At 35.3% G+C, this 20,416-nt stretch overlaps 1 protein-coding gene across 1 annotated transcript in view; it reads right to left on the bottom strand.

Annotated features, from left to right (window-relative positions):
- Positions 1-20,416, bottom strand: part of LOC134796789 (uncharacterized) — a 285,519-nt gene that overhangs the window by 130,130 nt on the left and 134,973 nt on the right. The window contains exon 3 of the mRNA XM_063769010.1: positions 17,704-17,766. Coding sequence (XP_063625080.1) covers positions 17,704-17,705 — 2 coding nt within the window. The 5' untranslated portion in view covers positions 17,706-17,766. The remainder of the gene's footprint in view (positions 1-17,703; positions 17,767-20,416) is intronic.

Below are 20,416 nucleotides of genomic sequence, written 5' to 3'. Positions count from 1 at the left end.
AAGTACATTAAAATGTACAATTCCAACGAATTTGAATATTAATACTGAAATCACAGTTCTATTACCAAATTTAGTAGAGGTGTGCTTGGGCTATATTCAGAAACGGAAATTCGACATCAAATGAATACAAATTAAATTGTCACACTAGTGTCGCACTACGTTCTCGATATCATTTTGTCATGTTAAATGTACATTGAAGAATAATTCCCCGGTTAATAAGCGGTTATTGAATACCGCCGTCGAGGCGTGATGTTAGATACGCCTATCAACCGGCTATTCGGATGAACGAATACCACCCGGCGGCACTCTATGTTATTTTGATTAGAGATGCCACGAATATTCGGCAACAATTCGGTATTCGGCCTATTCGACCACTTTGCCTAATATTCGGTATTCGACCGAATGTTGCCTACTATTCGGCCGAATACCGAATATCTGTTGCATCTATTTAAAAAGAAAAATTACACAAAAAAATAATCAAAAACTAGGTATATTTAATATTTAAAATGTATTCTTGGAAAGTAGCTAAATACGAAGGCACGTTTTTGAAAATGTTTTGATTACAAAATATTTTATTTTTATCATGGATCTGATTTGATTGACTCTAACATTAATTAATTCTGCTCAACATAAAAATATAAATCTTAGCAAACGTTGTGCTTTGTTGGCGAACAGTTTTCATAATAATTGTGATTGTGACTCAAAATATGTCATGCCGAATTCGGTATTCGGCCGAGATAGGGGACGGATATTCGGTATTCGGCCAAATTCACTATTCGGGGCATCTCTAATTTTGATGTACACTTGCTCGAGCGTCAATAATACCCCCCATTCAGTTTCAATCACATGTTTGTTCGCAATGGACATATTATTATAATAGGCGTGTGTTGACAGATAGATGGTTTTTGTGTAGGTACAGTGAGCAACGGAAGTTGCTAAGCGGGCGAGGTGTTAAAAATTATCTTGACACGCTCTTATTCTCTTAACAATAAAGTCGCGTCGAGATCATTTTGAACACCTGGCCCGCTTAGCAACTTCTGTTGCTGACTGTATATCTAAATAAATATTTAACTATTGATATAATAATAAGTTACTTTGGCTATGAATCTAGGTGCAAGCTGACTAGTTTAAGCTACTGACTCTACTTGCTATTTGTGTGTATGTGCCATGATTGTGTGTGTTTAATGGTATTAAAAAAATGAAAGTATGTGTCCGTTGATTTTACGGAATTCTAATTACCAACCAATGAACTAACATCTATATTATAGTTAACTAGTATCTAATTTTATTCCAATGATGATCTCTAAATGTAATTTTTTTTATGATCTCTAAATGTAACATTTTTCGCTCTGAGGTAGTAAGTTATACATAATTATGTATGTAAAATAGCAAATAACTTAATCAGTAGTTAAACACATTTTTTCAAATTGACTACATTTAATATGCTCGTTTTTTAGTGTTCCGTGCAAAACTTTGTTCACGGAACACTTATGGCATCACTTCGGTCTTGCAAATCAGTGAAATGCGTTTTTTTTAACGTTTCGTAACAAATGACTTCTAATATGAGATTAACATCAAAATCGGTTCAAATAACGTGACTAATTTTCGTTACTTTTTATTTATGAGAGAATTGTAAAATATGGAGTATCTTAGATACCTACCCTATTATTAGTATGCTGATATTACGCACAAGACTTTTCAATTCGTGGTAACTTTGATTCAATTCTCTACGAAGGGAGCTTTATGTAACTTTGTTTTAATCATAATTATGACGATAGTTCGTAACAATTACGATTTCATAAAGTTTGATAACTAATTGTATTGAAAACTTTCCAAACAGCCTAGAAATACATCAATAATGAGATTATAAAGTCATAAATAACTACGATAGCAAGTTCAGAGTTTGCTAATAACTAACTACAGCTCTTGAACTACAATGGGGTTGGCCGGTGGAAGTTTTTAGCAGATGGCGCCATCATAGCTTGCCCCGTCAATCCCTAGAATTGTGTCAAATTTTTGTTTTTTTAATACCCTGGATGCCAGCTCTTTAAACCAAATCTCATAGAAAAAGGGGCAAGCTATGATGGCGCCATCTAGGCAAACCTTTGACAGTTGCCAACCCCATTATAAGGTCACATGGAAAGCTATTATAACTCTATAGAAACTGCTACAAGCTCTGTAATTAAATACCGTAGAGCATCTACGGCGTAGCACGTACTACGAGAATTCTACACGTGCAACGTAGTAGACTAACGGCCCGATTCGAACTTTAAGATTCAGTTAATAGATCTAGAAACGATATGGATTAGGTATGTCAGTGTCAAATGTGACGTTTCTTCAAACAAAAACGTCACTTTTGACACTGACACATCTAATCCATATTGTTTCTAAATCTATTAATAAACGTATCTTAAAGTTCGAATCGGGCAGAAACAGGCCAATTGCAGTTTTAGTCATTCGATCTGTTTTCAATATGATACTGATCTGTCAGTGTCAAAAGTGACATTTCTTCAACCTAAAACGTCACTTTTGATTTTTAATTAAAACTCAAATTGGCCTGTTACTTGATATATCCCATTGTTAAATCAAGTAAGATTTAAGTAGGGTTTACTTGGATCAACTTATAATAAGCGTATTGTCAGTTCTGGAAATGTACGAATCAGACAGTGAAGTAACTGGTGCAAGTGCGACATAAAATAGTAGAAATTAAATTAGGGCGCCACTTTCTACGTAACTGTCACGGGATTTATATTTCAAAATAGTTGCCACGTGCATCTATATCCTATGATTATTCAAAATATTCAGAAACTGATAATTAGCATTTGAAATATGATTATTTATCTATCATTACTTAGGTTAGAACTGTCAGGACTAATAAAAATAAAGCGGGGTAGATCACAATTACGTTCGAATAAAAAAAACTAAAACTAACTACCTATAGGATATAGCATCTTTAGTTGTGACCTGTTACTAATGTCATAGTTACACATCGGTAACTCGTGGCATTTAGGTAAAGGTAGCACTTAAAAAAATAGTTTAATTAATGTCCTTTTTTTAGTGGTTTCTTTTTCTCGACTCGTATAGGAAGAACATTGTCACATCACTAGTCTGTGCCTGCTACCTAAATGCCACGAGTTACCGTTGTGTAGTCATAGTAGTACATTTACGATACCAGTGCGAAAACTATTTTAAATCGACACGAGTTGCGAATTACCTACCCGCACGTGTATCGTACAGCCTTTTACAGTACACATGGCCCTTTAAATTTTCGACATAGTTACATAGGCACGGTAAAGTAGTATCTTATATTTACGGCCCGATTCTAACTTTAAGATACGTCAATTAATAGATATAGAAACGATATGGATTAGATATGTCAGTGTCAAACAAGTGTCAAAAGTGACGTTTTTGTTTGAAGAAACGTCAATTTTGACACTAGTTTGACACTGATATATCCAATCCATATCGTTTCAATATCTAGTATTTGACGTATCTCATTGTTCGAATACGGCTGTTACTTCTTTTGCCTTACCTCCTAAGACCCAGCCATACAAATAAAAATCCAATATTTGCCACGGAAATTATTGTTGGAAAATTGAACGAAACAAAGGAAAGGCGACTCTGTTCCAATTGAATTGGATTTAAATTTCATTGAACTGAAGAGGTAATACTATAGGTAGGACGTAGGCTTAGGAGGCTACAGCTTAAACTCAGTGGGGTGATCATTAGTCATGCAGAAGAAAGAACCACCCACACCGGAACATTTAAAATGTTGACGAATCAATTACACAGCACCAATTTCCGTCTTTAATGGTTTCTAGAATTAAAATTAAACTGGCGGAAAAAAAATAGTAATACTTTTAAAGCTATTTAAAATATAGTAGAATGCACATAATACACGCCTGCAGAAAAGCCAGTTCGGTCTGTCTAATTCTGATGTACCTTTCAAATATTAATGAAGCCTACTCATATTACACTTTTGTGTGGCTATCCATCAGGTATATGACTAAGGCGAATGACTGGTAGGTTTTATTTATTTTTTGCCAAAAACGGTGCAGTTGCGTATTTGTTTCGTCAAATGTAGGTGTGGCCCGTCCTGAAAGCGTAGGGGGTTAGGTGAGGGTCATGCCATCATGCCGGTAGATTGGACCTGTAGCTTCGCAGCCGGGGCGAGGGGGACTGAGGCATGTTGCATGGGGCATGGGGGCAGGGGGCTAACTCAGGGGGTATCCCATACATAATATCACATCAAACACTTTGTACATCTGAAACAATATCGAAACATTTAGGTTAGGAGCGGTATTCATATTTTACAGTTTAAAGTTTTAATTTTGTTATGATAAGACCTTAATATGACTAGCAGCAATAAACATGAGCCAGATGCACAATCCCAGTTCATTTGGCTAGCATAATCAGCGTTAGCGATGTGTGAGCGATCGTTAAGGTTTTATAATAACAAGATCAAAATCTTAACAAATGGTAAAATTTTAACATATAATAAGGAGTCTGTTTGAAACTTTAGAATATTTCATATCACATGTACCACGTAAAAATAGGTACAGTAGGTAGGTGTACATATATACATATACATCGCTTTACAATAATATTGACAGTATATTCGTTTATTTATAATTTGTTTTCACTAATTTCTGCCACACGTAGTATAATATTGTACGTACTGTCTTTGAGATACATAGTTTACTCATAAGAACTGTGAAAACAAATTAATAACCAGAAACACAAAAACACTCGTGTAATATTTTTAAATGTTAACGAACACAGTCAATATGCATACAGATTATACGAAAATACGAATATAACAACCCAAACACCAAACATCGAATAAACATTCATTTTGTTTTCAGTATTATTTGGGATTATATTATTTTTTGTATGAAAATTAGTGAGTACCTATATTGAATAAATAAGTTACATACGGCCCGATTTCAACAATGCTTATAAGAAATCACAGCGGTTATACCGATCTGTCAGTGTCAAAAGTGATATTTCTTCAACCAAAAACGTCACTTTTGACACTGACAGATCGGTATCATACCGCTATGACTTCTTATAAGCATTGTTCGGATCGGGCCGATAGAAACAACACTTTCGAATATTCAAGTTTTTGCGTATGGTGGCGACCCGTAGTGAATGTTTTCCTCCATTTTACCCGAAGGTTTTTATAGGCAGTGCAAATGATTATCGGTAGAGGGCGGTGAGTGTTGCAACCTACAGGGAGAGCTATCGCATGTAGTGTAGCGTTTAAGGGGGTGTGATCGAGTTGTTCACTGGGATTCATAGAGGGCACTGTTGTAAAGAAAAAACTCTCGAGAAATATTATGAGGCGGGATGTACTTACGTCGATTTGTGGCATTTTTATCGGATATTTTATCTAGTCAACTTGTCACAAATGTAGAACTTCATATAGTGACATTACTTAATAGGTACCTACTGAAGTAAGTACAGGTATAACAAAGTATGGTCAATAGAAAATTTAATCGACAACATAACAAATCAGCCTAAAAATACCTCGCCTCATTTAACTGAAAATTTTATATTAATACATACATATTTAGTCATAAAACGATAAAAATTAATTGTTTTTTTTTGTCATGTTATGTTAGCTTAAAGTGTCATTCATTAAGAACTAAGTAACCCACCACCGCGAAGAAACAAATTATTATGAAAATAAATAGATAAGTACATAGTGCAATCAAGCACAAAAATCGTCCTCTTTTTTTTAAGGAGACTAAACACTTGTTATAAATATAGTTTAGCAAATAAATAAGAAAAAAAATTGAAAATCTCATCAAAATAATCTTACATCTAACCAGTGTCCAATACAGCAAGCAAAACAATATGCAATTTCTGAAAGACTCTTTGGCACTTTCCAATAATTAAAAAAACAATTATTCTAGCTTGCAAAATGAAAGTCTTTTGTGGTGTTTTTTGCTGTCAACGTTTTGTCCTTATTCGTCCAGCGAGCCGTACTAATGCATTTCCATTTAGACAGATTTTCATCCCAGGCGTTCGTAATTTTCAAGAATACTTTTTGATGCGAACTTTTTTAATAAATACCCTCCACTGACTTTGTCATAATGGTCATTAGTGGTTACTAATGGAAGGTTTTTTACGGAACCTAAATAGTTTTTGTAATGTACCTACTACGTTTACGCTAGTCATACTGCTCACGGCGCACTTCATCTATTTTAGTTTGTTGTGCACGAAGAGTATGTTTCTCGTTATCTGCAAGAATATTGCAGATAACGAGAAACGTACTCTTCGTGCACAACAAACTAAAATAGATGAAGCTCGCCGTGAGCAGTATGCAGCTAAACCAATTAGTTTCCACTTGTAACTTGTTCAGGTATTCTATCATATTAAATCCACTGTCATCGGCTTAATTCTATGAACAAAGCATTCCAAACATTTGCCTCTAATTGTCATAATATCAATATTACGCTTTTGCTGCGGGAAATAAAATCCTTCTTAAATGGAGCCCCTGGCAAATAAAACGCTTATATTTTTCGAAAATGGCTCGTGAATGTTGTCCAATTTAGATTGTTTTTTGATTGATGGGGTGAGTAAAGTTTTAAATGAATTTTGGGTCCCTCGGCACGCGCCCGTCCACCAATTGAGAATTGTCCCTGTATTCAATTACACATTTTATAGGTAAATATGTAGAGTTGAAGGTACTGCGCTCATTTTACTACGATATGGTCTGCCCACTTGATTTACCTATGAGATGATTTAGATAATGTATGACAGCATTGTATGCCGAGTAAATTGTTTGCGGTCTATAAATTATCACTAAAAATGAGATTAACTACTATTGATAGAGACTGCCCATTGGGGTGAAATGATATAAAAATCGAAATAGAATGAACTATCAATTTTATTAATGTTGTTCATAGTTTTACCTCCCTTGTTCTTATAGTCTTTAAAGGTTACCTTGAAGTTTTTCAACTATAACACATTGACCATTATTGGTATCTAGCAACATTGTCAATTGTATTTTTAAGGCTTTTACTTTGTACTTCATTGCATTTTTAGATTCTATGTCTATGTGGCAAACAACATAGCAAAAGGACTAAGTACCTTTTTTATTTAAAAATTCAGTGGAGCATTAACAAAATTCCTTGATTTTATTAAAGATATAGAGCGATGGCATGACTACAGTCACGTAGTCTTGAGTCGTCGACAGGAAGAGAGAATACCTCGTTTTATTGTACCAAGTTCGTCACGAGGTAATATCAGACAACAGCAAGCTCTTGGGTGCCTACCGCCTGCCGAAACATTACTTTCCATTTACGGCGACATATTTGAATCTCTCCTAACGCAAGGTGACAAAGGTGACATTTATAACAGTCCCGGGGATTACACGGCTTATTTTAAGAATATTTTATGTTCTACTTTCCTTTGGCTTTTGTTTTTACGTTTGATGAATGTATTTCCTTTGACAGAAAAATTCAGACTTAGAAATGGCTTGTGACATTCATTGTTATAGATCTAATTTATTATTTACCTGCAGGCGTATTATGGATGGTTTTATCCACGTGATAAAATAACTATCTCTTTTTAACACCGCGGGATAGAAAGTGACGGAGACAGTTTTATCACGCTGTCACGTAGACAAGAACAACCATCATTATCCGTACTCTGGTCTAGCCTATACGACATAGACCAGGTACGGTGGAGGAAATTGATTCTTTAGCAATTTGCGGTTCCAGTAAATTTGGTTGTACATACTTATGCTAAGAGTTGTCCAATATAAAGTGAACCGTAAACAGCTGAAAAATCAATTTCCTCGACCGTACAATTCTATATCAGATATTAATATTTTAAAAACAGTAAAATGTCAATGCTATCATGGTATGTCATGTCATATATCATGCTAGTCAGTAATGCAATGTGTTTTAAATATACTAATGTAATAACCTAATAACATGATTTCATACCATGGTCACAAGGTCTATTAAGATATCTTATATGTATAGTAATACATATATTTATGACAGTTATTATGATACCAACGTAAACTTATTCTCTCGAGTTAAATAAACTCTCTGAAAGCAAATATATTTTTAAAAAGTTACGATGTTTTATTTATACCCAAGCTCCTTAGTAAATGTATGTAGGTACTTATATTATTTATTGTTAATAGAAAAACAAACAAGAGAAACACACTTACAGAATTAAATACAACAAAGGCGAACTTATCCATATATGGGATCCCTTCCAGTCAACATTTGAGGAAATAAGTCGAAAATAAGTAACGATCAGTAGGTAGTATTATTTAGCTATTAACTTAATATTTAATTACACAAACGGGTCTACCGCGATATAAGCCGCGCGTGCGAGCTCAACGTCGGAATTTAAGGTAAAAACAATGAAATTATATCGCGGTCACGGAAGAAAGAATGAGCGCGCCGCGCTCTGCGGTAGACCTGTTTGTGTAATTAAATATGTGTAGGTACAAAGCGCGATAGATTAAAGTGTTATACACGGTGTAACATGAGGAAACCGAATAATTTTAACCACGCATTTCTGAGGTCAAAAGAAGGAAAAAAATTAATATGAGTTTAGGTAAATTTCGCCAAAAAAAAAATGTTTTTTTGTTTTGTTTTTTCATATTTTTGAATGTATTTGTACATAAAAAATAAATGTTATTGGTAAACTTATCACTTAAAATTGATTTTTACATTTTTTTTTCGTAAAACCTACTTTTTGCAAAGTGTCACTTGTCACTTTTTGACATCTACCAATAAGGATATTTAGACTACGTCCCATAGCAGCAACATCACCATCAAAAAGGCCTTTTACACTATGTAACAATAAAAACTTGTTTTTTTTTTTAATTAATATTATCTCTGAAACTAGGCGAATTTCAACAAAATTTATAGGACATTTTTGTCTCTAAATATGATCAGGAATATGCTGTTAAAATTATTCGGTTTCCTCATGTTACACCGTGTATATTAACAGTCAGAAGTTTATAACTGATGTTCTCGTACACATGTATCCCTTTTTGTTGCTGGGCCTAGCGGCATGTCTATATTAGTATTCATTAAACATGATGTTTAACAGTCAAACAGTAATTATAACCGAATATGCATCGAATTTCATCAACCCTATTCAAATTTGCAATGCACGGTGAAAATTTCCCTAATAAGCATCAACGATTCCGTTCGAAGTTTCATGGAATACTCGTAGAACAAACAGTTATAACTCGCTTTCAAAAATAGCTGACTTTACCGAACTAATTATAGCCGTAGTTTAAGTTGTCACTGAGGGCCTCTCTGTTACCTCTCTGCCGCACTTGTAAATTTGTACGTAAGTGTGACAGGGAGGCAACACGTCGAACGTGGTTCGCGTCTTAAATCCTTAAATATTTCAAGTGGCTTGGGCCCTATGTATAAGTAAACTGATTTCGCCCACAGCGACTTTTTAAATGTTAGAATCATGGACCGTTACCGGTATAACTAAAAAACAAAATAATATCTCATAGCATTCACAATATTTCTTTGATACGAGTAGGTAGATAGTTAAACAACTGTAGAAAAACTGGTCGCATTTCCATTTATACTCTGTATCTTTAGTTATTGCTATAGGGATTGTACAATTTTTAGAAACAGTCATGACATATTTTATTTGATGCATCAGCATTATTCTCTCAGGGGAATATAAAAATATTATATATTATATGGACGTGCTTTAACTGAGAATTCGTTGCAGTCTCTGTACAGTAATTCACATATTGTAAAAATTTGTCACGTCGACGGATTAGAGAAGGATCGTTGTCGAAACGTATAGAAACGGAATAACTAAATATTTTTGTTTGCGTATTTAAGCTGGGTTGTTATTATTATTCCTTTATTCGTTTAACATTTTAGGTTAGGTCATTTATAATATGAATATAAAAACATTACAAAACAATAAAAAAGACATATAAACACATTATAAAAAACGTAACCTAGGGTGCCGCCAGCTGCGGGGCAAGGCCCAAGCTGCCGGCGGTCAGGGCGCAGAGAGAGGAACCGGCGGACTATGCGCGCTGTGTCCAAGATCACCGCCTTCTGCATCTGACCCTTGATCCAACCCCCTAGCGAGAGTCTCTCAAAATGGTGGTCGAGACTCTTCGCTATTATTATTATTTTTTTATAATAAAAAATACACAGCAATATTCATTACACATATTTTTTCGCCAAACTGTATGACAGTTTGTTGGCGAACCGCTTAACCGTTACAACTCGTGTGACACGAACGTTAAGGCAACAAGTGAATAATAAGTGCGCCTTACGAATACGCTTATTTTTCCCTATCTCATGGTCACTGCTACGGTCCTTACGTTTAGAAATAATAAGTAGGTGATGAAATTACTCTGGTATCATACTCGAAGTTCACGATACAAATACTGAGGGCCTAGCCAAGTGGCAACCGTTGATAGAAAAAGCCATTCTAAATTTAAATAATGTATGGAAATAGGAATTACTTTTCGTAGGATCAGGCAATCGGTGGCGCTACGACAACGAAACGCTTTGTGTCTCTATCACTCTTCCATATTAGTGCAGCAGTGACAGTAGCGTTTCATTCCGTACAGAGCGTAAACGATTGGCATGTTGGCTACGCACCCTAGTCAGAATGATGTTAATATGGAACCACTAGAATCATGTTTAAATATCAAAGTACCAATAAAAACATTCGATGAAACACGCAACTGACGTAAGCGTTACGTCACAAAAAATCAAAGTCATTAATAATGACTCATTATGAAGGTCAAGATTTATTCGTTCGTATGAAATTGAAACAAAAGAAACTCACCGGTCATTGCCGCCCTAAACTACTAGAGTGTTAGTTACGAAACAGTTACCGTTAACGCTTTCATTTCCATCAACGTAGTCTGAGGTAACTTTTGTTTCGTTATAAGGTGTTTTAGACAGGGTGGCCCAAGATACGTTGACAAAGATTTTTTTACTGTGCAATAGCTGATTCATCACATAAACATAATTTTATCCAATAGGTACAGTCACCTGCAATAATAATATGTTACTCTTCGAAAGCCGCAAAAATATGTGACACGTTGTTATGGCTCTACAAATAACATCGTGTCAGATATTTTTGCGGCCTTTGTTGTGTAATATGTAATATAATTATTGCAGGTGACTATTTTAAGGCAAGTGATGATGATGATGCATTCCTGTTATCCCTCATTAGGGACATAGGGCTCGCAGAAGAATCCTCCATTTGTCACGATCTTGAGCGGCTTCTTCCAGCTCTTTCCAGCCGAGTCCAGTTGAGCCAGCCTCTTGCTCAACTGATCGCCTCCATGTAGTACAAGGCCTCCCCGACCGCCTACTGCCGGCCGCATGCCAGCGGAGACCCTGCTTGGCCAGATGGCTGTCTGGCCTACGGAGTACGTGTCCGATCCAGCGCCATTTCCTTTCGAGGATTTCCCTTCCTATGGACTTCTGTTCCGCCATCTGCCATAGTCTGACGTTTGATTTTAAGGCAAGTACGAGTATTTTAAATATAAAATCGTCCGTTTTTTTTTCAACCCTACCTATTTAAATATTTAGTTCATGATTGTTTTGTTTCCAAAAGTCATTAAAAGACTTCTCTTCAGCTTCTTAATTTCTTAGGTTTCTGGTGGCTTTAGACAAAATAGTTGTGAATAAAAAAAATACTCTTTTAATTGTCATTTATTATTTCAATAAATCTCAATGACCTCTATTGGAGATGAGTTTTATCCTAGAATTACCTAAAGTGTCATTCTATAGAGCTTGCTAACTATGTAAACATACCGCCATATTGAACTTGTCCCTGAATGATAGTGACTTTTGTTTACATAGTTAGCAAGTTCCATAGAATGACACTTCAGTTACACTTTTTCACTTACATTAAGTAAGTACCTAAGTAGTTTGTCAGCTTAAATAAAGTGTCAAAGGAGCTAGAATGCGAAAGACATTTGAGTAACGTACAAGGCCGCGCCGCGGTCGGCACAGCGTGAATTGAGTAATGACCCCACCACTTTTCTTTGTGGAAATTCGCCAGTCATTATTTCTAAATAATTCTGGGGTAAAGTGGACTGTAATAACTAGGTGCGTAGGTAAAATGTATGAGATTTAGGTCAATTTGTAAGCTGAAACCGGAATATATATCGGTTTTTTAACGTTAGAGATAACTTTTAGACAAAATAAGGCCACAAGGGATACTATCCGTCCGTGGCCTTGTACATAGGTTATGTAATTGATCGTATGTGTTTTTTAAACTTAGACATGTTGTTGTTTTTGGCGCATAATCATAATATTTTCAATATAGGTATAAAAGTAAATGTGTTTTTTTTTTGTCTACACACCATCTAGCAGCTAGACGATTATGATGATGATAGTGTGTGTGTAGCTGTAGACAATAGCTAGATTCTAGCTGGATGTGAGATTAAAATTTGTAGGTCCTCTCGAAGTAGTCAAACTTTTTGATGAGTGAGTGAGTGAGTCAGTGGTAAAAATAAGGATTTTCAGGGGTCAAAATTTCATAATTGTTGTGAACTTGCATTTCTTCGCGGCATTGGGATCTCTGAGCACGCCTCAAAATCATCCAGTCTATTTTTTTATATAATTAGACATAGACATTTTTCTAGCACTTGACTTTTCTAGGCATGACTTCCTTCCGATATTTAGTTAATTCTTGTTCATTTATTTCCAAATGTATATGAAGCTTATAAGACAGGTATCGGTAAACTCAATTTCAGAAGGATGTTACTTATCGTTATCTCGTTCGTGCTAGAAAAATCTCTATGTCTATTTATAATACGTGTACTTATGTATATTTGCCCGAGCGTATAATTACCATTTCACAGGCTGGTTGAGTATCTCGTCAGTATTATACATTTGCATTTTAGCATCACAATAGGTACCATTGAAAAATTCATGACCCGCAATTTCTGCTTTTAAATTAAAAATCACATGAAGCTGCTAAAAACACAGTCTCTTTTCTTTAGTGCTTGGATTAACGAGTTCCATTACTTTTTTCACTGAAATATACGGTACGCTCAGAGTGGTATATTTCCCTGTGTTTTGCTAGCTTTGTAATATCATTCTGACGGGGATTGATGGTCGCAATACGCTGATGCGCTTTTACGCTTTCCGTTTTATTTGACGAATCGTCGGACTTGTATACACTATACAGCTATACATGGTGGCCAGAAAATTACTGCTTTCCCATTGTCAGGCAGGTTTTGGGATTATACAGAGCATCTTTTACTATGGGACCAATCCCGAAATCGCGAAAAAAAAATTACTCTTCCATAGAAAATGGACCAGTCAAAATGTATGAAATACCCAAATTTTTATTCGCGATTTCGGGGTTGGTCCCGTAAGATAAGTATAATCCCAAAACCTCCCTGGAAACGGGAATCCAGTTATTTTTGAGCCACCCTGTGTACCCACATATCTCAAATGCTAATTTTCATTTCAGTCCCGGCAATGACAGTGCAAAAGTAAATAAAACGTTTGAAATGCAGCCAAAGCGCACAAAATGACGAAGCATTTTGTCTAATTCCAGTATCGTAATTTTAATAACAATCCATTTTCGTAATCCCGTCATTTGCATCAATCAAATTAAGAATTTCTGCTATCAATCATTTATACGCCAGAAGCAGTCGTGTACCGCCTTAAGGGCCACCGCAAGACGGGTCTGAAGGTGACAACGAAATTCTAATTATATCAGGAGTGTTATCTTCTAGCTCTCATTTAAGAGACAAGGAGGCCGATTCTGTTTTAATAATAATTTGTGTTTGTAATAATTTGTAATTATTTTATCTCATTTTGATACAATATATCATCAGGCCTCTATCACCGATCGGTGATAGCGGCTCACGCTGGTGGTCACGCAATGCAATCATGCGTAGTTTTATTAGGCATCTCGCTCGCAATTATTGGTGGTGAGATGCCAGCTAAACAACCTTCAAACCTTCAAGAAAAGAGCGTACTCCCATCATAAAGGCCGGCAACGCGCTTGCAACTCTTCTGGTGTTGCGGGAGTCCATGGGCGGCGGTAATCGCTTACCACCAGGTGATCCGTCTGCTCGTTTGCCTCCTATTTCATAAAAAAAAAAAAACAAACACGACTAAAATTTCTTATCAAAATAAGATGAAATACGGAGCATTACTGCAATGTTCTGCCGCCAGAGTGCAGCACTAATTTGTTTAGTAAACCATAGAGTAACTACATACATAATAGGCCTTAAACAGTTTTTTGACAAGTTTTCACTATGACATTGATGCATCAAGGCGGTTTGTTTACAGGTGGCCTACCGCGTAACATAGAAATTTCTTTATCTGTCTCTCTATCGATCGAATAGGCAAGAGTGATAGAGAGGCAGAAACCGAACTTTCGATTGTCGTGTTTCACGGTAGGCCCTGTGATTGACCTTAGTGACGCCCTCTACGCAGAGTTTTGCGTAATATTCCCTATTGTTAACCAGAATCGGCGTCAAGTTCAAATAAAGCTACGTAGCCTGTTTAATTTGATCCAACAACTGTAATTACAGGCTGAAGCAACCGGCAACCACCGCCGCAAAGTAATGAACATGTTCCCGCTGAAAACTATTTAGTTACGAATTTGTTGTTTAATTGATGTGAGTTTTTATTATAATTTTGATTGACGGGCGTTTAGTTTAGGCAAGTTTTACTTTTGGTAGTGAGCGTACAAATGTAGTGCATAATTTTTTCCATCGTATCTTCACGTAAACTTACGAACGTGTCTTGCTATTTCAGTCAGTCTCCGTACAAAAAGTATTGAACATTGACTGAACTAGCATGACAAATACGAACGTTTCCGAGAAAATACGATGGAAAACAAGTATGCACTACATCTGTATATACATAATGAAAAAAGAACGAATCAAAACATAAAATCGACTAAGTACAAATAAAATATTACACTATTATATTACCGCCCAAATTATGTATTTATTTTGTAGCAAATACATTCATATAAAGAACCAGGTTTATTAATTATAATACTTAAGTAATAAACGTAATAATACCAATATCACAGCTTCTAATTAATTTGTTTCATTTAAGCAACAAGATAAATAGCCACCAAAAAAGGCTTTTGTCGTCATTTTGTCGTTGTTTTATTTAAAACAATCATGAGAAACTGCTAATGGATGATAAGTGGGACGTTAGGTGGAGATTGCCGGAAGGCAGTCACCGATCTCGGCTGCCAAACAGCCTATGTTCACAAGATACTGATGGATATACGTCGTTTTAAGCGCACCAGGGCCCGCATCGTAAATGGACCTGTTGTATTTTATGGGATGAGGACATATATTTTACTGTTTATTACGTCCTTTTTCGTTTACCGGACATGTTTCATGTTGAGATTGAGTGATATATATATATTAATGGCGTTATTCATAAACGCGTTACTGGCCTGAATTAGCTATGAATCGTTTGTCTTTATCTGTCATTTTGACTTATGTATTTGTAAGAAAGGGATAAAGCATAATTTAACCAAATCAGGCCCGTAAAGTTTTATGAATAAGGAGATTAGTGGTCATTTTGCGCTCGAACCAAGGCAAATTTAAAAACAGCTAACACTATTTTATATGTGTTAAGTGTAAAGTTTTAATATTATTTCGCTAAAACTATTAATACCTATTTTAATATGCAATAACGGCATAGTACATAAACTAACTTTTACTCACATGCAACGGTAAGTTTTCCGTACCTATAAACTTACCTGTCAGCCGGCTGGTTATAACAACCTAGAGTCTCGCTTTTTAAAAGTTTATAAGCCGCATTCAAACTTTGCTAGTAAAATAGTATGTAATTTTAATAACACAACTTCCGTGAGACACATACATATTAAATATATTAAGAACGGGTCACTCACGTTTTTCGACTTAAAATACGTGAGTGAGTCATTATTTTAAAATTTTACAAATAAATACTTAGCATGCTTATATTAAGAAATATTAAGAGATCCCTGAAAGGGATAAGTTCACCTTTGTACAAATGATGTGTGTTTTTTTCATGTCTTATGTTTCTTTTTGTACAATAAAGTGTTTTGCTACTATTACTAGTACCTACTACATTTTATAAACTTTATGGAGACATGACAGGTAATAAAATTGTTATGATCGTAAGTTTTATTTCTTCGAGATCGAAACTACATACTATCAGGGGTGCGAAACTCCTGAGATCGGCCAAACTCGGCTCCGCTCGGCTCAGCATTGCTCCGAGCAATTATTAGGGTTGACGCCACTTGACTTCCTTTTGCGTGCACGACCACAGATATCACTTGAATTTTGACAACCCTAAATAGCCGAAAGGGATAGTGCCATATATTAGAAGGGGATAACAAGATTCGACCCTGAACCGCTGTCAAACTTCGGTTTTGTAGGAAGTTTCCTTTCCGTACGGCAGTACTATTATTTATTCTGTGATACTATGTACCATTGATAAGGAAGCTTCTAATATAAAACATTTAGTTTGACTGTGAATGAAGGTGTTAAGGTAGTTTAATTAAAATGTATTACAAAACAAAGTAGTAAAGAATTCAAGGAGGCGCACTAAAATCTGAATGGGTTTTTCTTAGGATGATTTATATGTGGTTAAGTTAGGCTCTAAATTTCTTCGAGATCGAAACTACATTATAATCGCGTTATAAAATTATTCTGAACCAAAGTAACGAATTTTCACAATTACAAATAGTGTCATGGCGTTAGCACGTTTGTGGTTCAAGAAAAGTCACTTTTGATCAGTGTTAAATACAACCTGTCAGTATAGATCATACTCATAACAAATCCTGCTCAAATTCATAACCTGTTATTACAATAAGGATACGCCTGATGGTTTCTAAACACCGCACCGCGACGGTACTTTCACTGCCAAGTAACTTTACTTGTTTGTGTACTTTGTGTACGCTATCTCGTAACAACGTTATCTCTCTATGTACTAAATACCCGTAGACGTTAGACTGGTATGACATTTATTTGGATAGTTAGGTCGTTGTTTTTTTATCACTCGGAAATTAGTATTTTACTGGAATTTTCATTTGGAATCGCGAATTTATAATTAAGTTTTAAAATTAGTTTAATTTCGAGTCGTCATCGTAAGCCTTAGGTAGTAGAGGCAGAACCAAACCACTTGATTAAGCTGCATAACCTCAAAATCATCTCTACCGAGCGTCGTTTCTACATACAGTAGAAACTGTTGAAACCGGGAAGCCATTGAAATCAAAAAACACCTATTTCAATCGGGACGATGGTTTTAGCATCTCAACCACATGAAAGCATAGTAATGTAAATATTTCCTTATACCCGACCTCTATAATTAATATCACATAACTAAAGAATTGGTATGAATATAGTAACTAGTAGGTATATATAAACCAAACTATTATTTAGCTTATAGTTATCCACGCGAACTATTTGCCAGGAGCTCCAATATATTTCCCGTCTTCTACAATTATATTTAAAATTCAAAAGTTGACACGCTTTTAATTTCCGAGGTCTGCAAATTGTATATCAAGGTAACAAGATATTGAACACAAAAGTTTTTGTAGTTTCACATTGTGGGAATCAGGTTAACTTATTTAATAAATAAAATGTTTTTGGAGTTAAGGTTCAATTCAAGTATCTAAACTATAGAATAACAACAAAGATAAAAGGTAACAACAAAGCCAAGTAATACTTACATTTTGCATAAAAAATATCATCAAGTACCCGTCTTCTCTCAAATGTATTGTCTGAAACAGCATCTGGAACAATAAGAAAGAGAAATTACTTTTTTGTTCTTGGCATATTGTTTTAAATGAATGACACTTGTAATTCATGGTGGCATTCAATGTTTTTTTTTTTACTTTGGATATGTAAGAGGTTAGTATATAAAAACTTATAATTCTTGGGTACTTTAACTCTACTTAAACGTGTGGATACATGGGTAGGATATTTTAATCAAATATTTGTAGGTTAAAGTCACAAAAAATAATAAGTGTAATATTAATTTATATTATAATTTATCCAAATATTTTGTGTGTACCGATTAACCTACCTATAAAGGTATCTTCTCAATATATTTGTATTTAAAAGTACAAACAACATACATCTCAAATCACTTTCTACCTTTCGTCAGTAAAGATCAAACAGAAACTTGGTTGCACAATATTAAATTATGTTTAACAATGTATTTAAGAAAATAGTTTTTTTTTATACCACGATGGTACCTGTCAGCGCTGACCGTACCTAATCGTCAAGCGGCCGCACACTTTCGGTGCGTGTTAGCCGTCAGGCCGTATCCTGAACGAGAACTGTTAGTGTGTGGCCTTTTACGATTAACTGACAGGCTGATATCGTCCGGCGGACTGGTAAGCAGTGGGCCCCTTAACTTATTTAGCGAGGTCAGGCTTGAGTTAAATAGGGTCAATGGATTAGGAGGTATAAAACTTGGAACATTAACTTATCAGAATCGATTTAATGAATAGATACCTAGTAAATGACTGCTATCTAAAGAAAAACACTTATATTGATAGGAGGTATATTAAAATAAAAATAACAAAGTTTTATTGTTGACAAGACTTAGTATTTATGTAATACAAAAACATCTTTATTTGCGTTTCATTTTAAATCTTTAATTCATATAATAGCCAGCGGCACAACTAGATACAGCCAATTACCGAAGCGACGCAATGCCATTGATATTTCGCAGAAAACTAATAAATAGTATTCTCTGATACGTTTCAACATATTTCTGTAGATAAAATCTGGAATAAACCAATGTTTTTTTTATTTTTATCACAATGTTTTAAGTTTCTTTATTTCATAATAAAAAAAACACTGTAAATTTGCATCATTACAAAATAATGTTAGAGAATTGTGTCATGTGATAAGTATAACAAAAAATAAACCCACACGCACTCATTTTAAAGAGCTAATTGTTTTGTAAGGTCAAAAAAAACTTCAAGTTCAACTTGAAAGTAGTCCCCTGTCAAGAATAAATAAACTCCTAAGCATCGACAAAGCTTAAACCATAAATACTTTCTTTGAAAACCGATTTCAGGAGTTGGAAATTAGTTCACAATTTCTCTGTAGTTGTAGAGAACATCAGGTTAAGGGTACTTTAAGTGTGCATAGTATATGAACAACAGTAACCTATCACTAAAAATTTACGAAACGTCGTGTGACATTAGTATATAGGATGTAATGCCTGCTCGTCCATGTTAAACATTACCCGAATGCACTCCTCACGCGATGCTCGACCGTGATGCACGCGCTTCCTATCAGGCCAATTCAAACGTACTTACACTGATATCAGAGTGATAACTGATATCTAACTGGATCCCACAGGATGGATCTCGGGGCACAGGAAGACCCAGACGGAGATGGCGGGACAACCTCGATAAATTCTGTGTGGAGTGGTGGGAGTGTGCATTAGACAGAGCCAAATGGCGGGAAAGAGGGGAGGCCTTTGCCCAGCAATGGGACACACTGATAGGCTAATTAAAAAAAAACTGATTACAACTGATACTAATTAGGCGCGACATTCGGCCAATCTGGACGCACTTAATGCGCGCTAGCACGTCGTATCACTGTATCAATCTTTGACTGAAGTTGAATTACTGTATATAAATTGACTACGAAGCGGGTGTCGGCTGACGAAATGGGTTTGAAATGCCCTGCACTAATTGCAGACTTGGCTCGAGTTAAATTAGAAGGACCTTCGCGAGAACACGCCCCCGCCTTACGCCCTGAAGCGAAGTAGGCTAGGATACGAATAATTACTTACTTACAACCATATTGTTACGTTAAAATTTGCTCTTAGGTAACTGGGTACCTCTTAGGTAGGTAGGTACCTAGTTAGGTTAGGTGGGTAGGTTAGGTTAGGTAGGGGTTAAGGTAGGCTTTAGTGGCAGGCAGTAAGAAACATACCTAAAGAATTAAATAAACATTGAACGATATGTATTTACGTGCCGTATGTATAAGGAAATGTTGATGTAAAAATATAGGTGAAATTTATAATATTATATCAAAAAATAATGATCATAATAAGACAGTGAAAATAATGATTCGATAATCGAACACATGTAAAATGCTATTATTTATTTGGATAAATTATTAGTTATAAGTACTGGTTACACATACGAGTCAATTATGTATTTAAACAAATATTTGAACTTAAACTACAACTACGGAACCATAAAAAGGCAATTTCTTAAAACTATGTACTCGTATCCTATATTGTTTTTATATAAAATACCAATTTTACATTGCAAGTAGGTACAGTAATTTTATGATACACACCCCCTAAAATACAACTATTAACAGTTATTCAATACGTACCATCAGCCCCAAAAGTGCATGGCGACTTTATCAATCAATTCATTCATAATTTCTCCATGCAATTTCGCAGCT

This window comes from Cydia splendana, chromosome 14 (assembly GCF_910591565.1).
Source record: "Cydia splendana chromosome 14, ilCydSple1.2, whole genome shotgun sequence".
Lineage (NCBI taxonomy): Eukaryota > Metazoa > Arthropoda > Insecta > Lepidoptera > Tortricidae > Cydia > Cydia splendana.
Note: the sequence above shows the minus strand (reverse complement) of the source record. Positions and strands in the feature narration are given on the sequence as shown.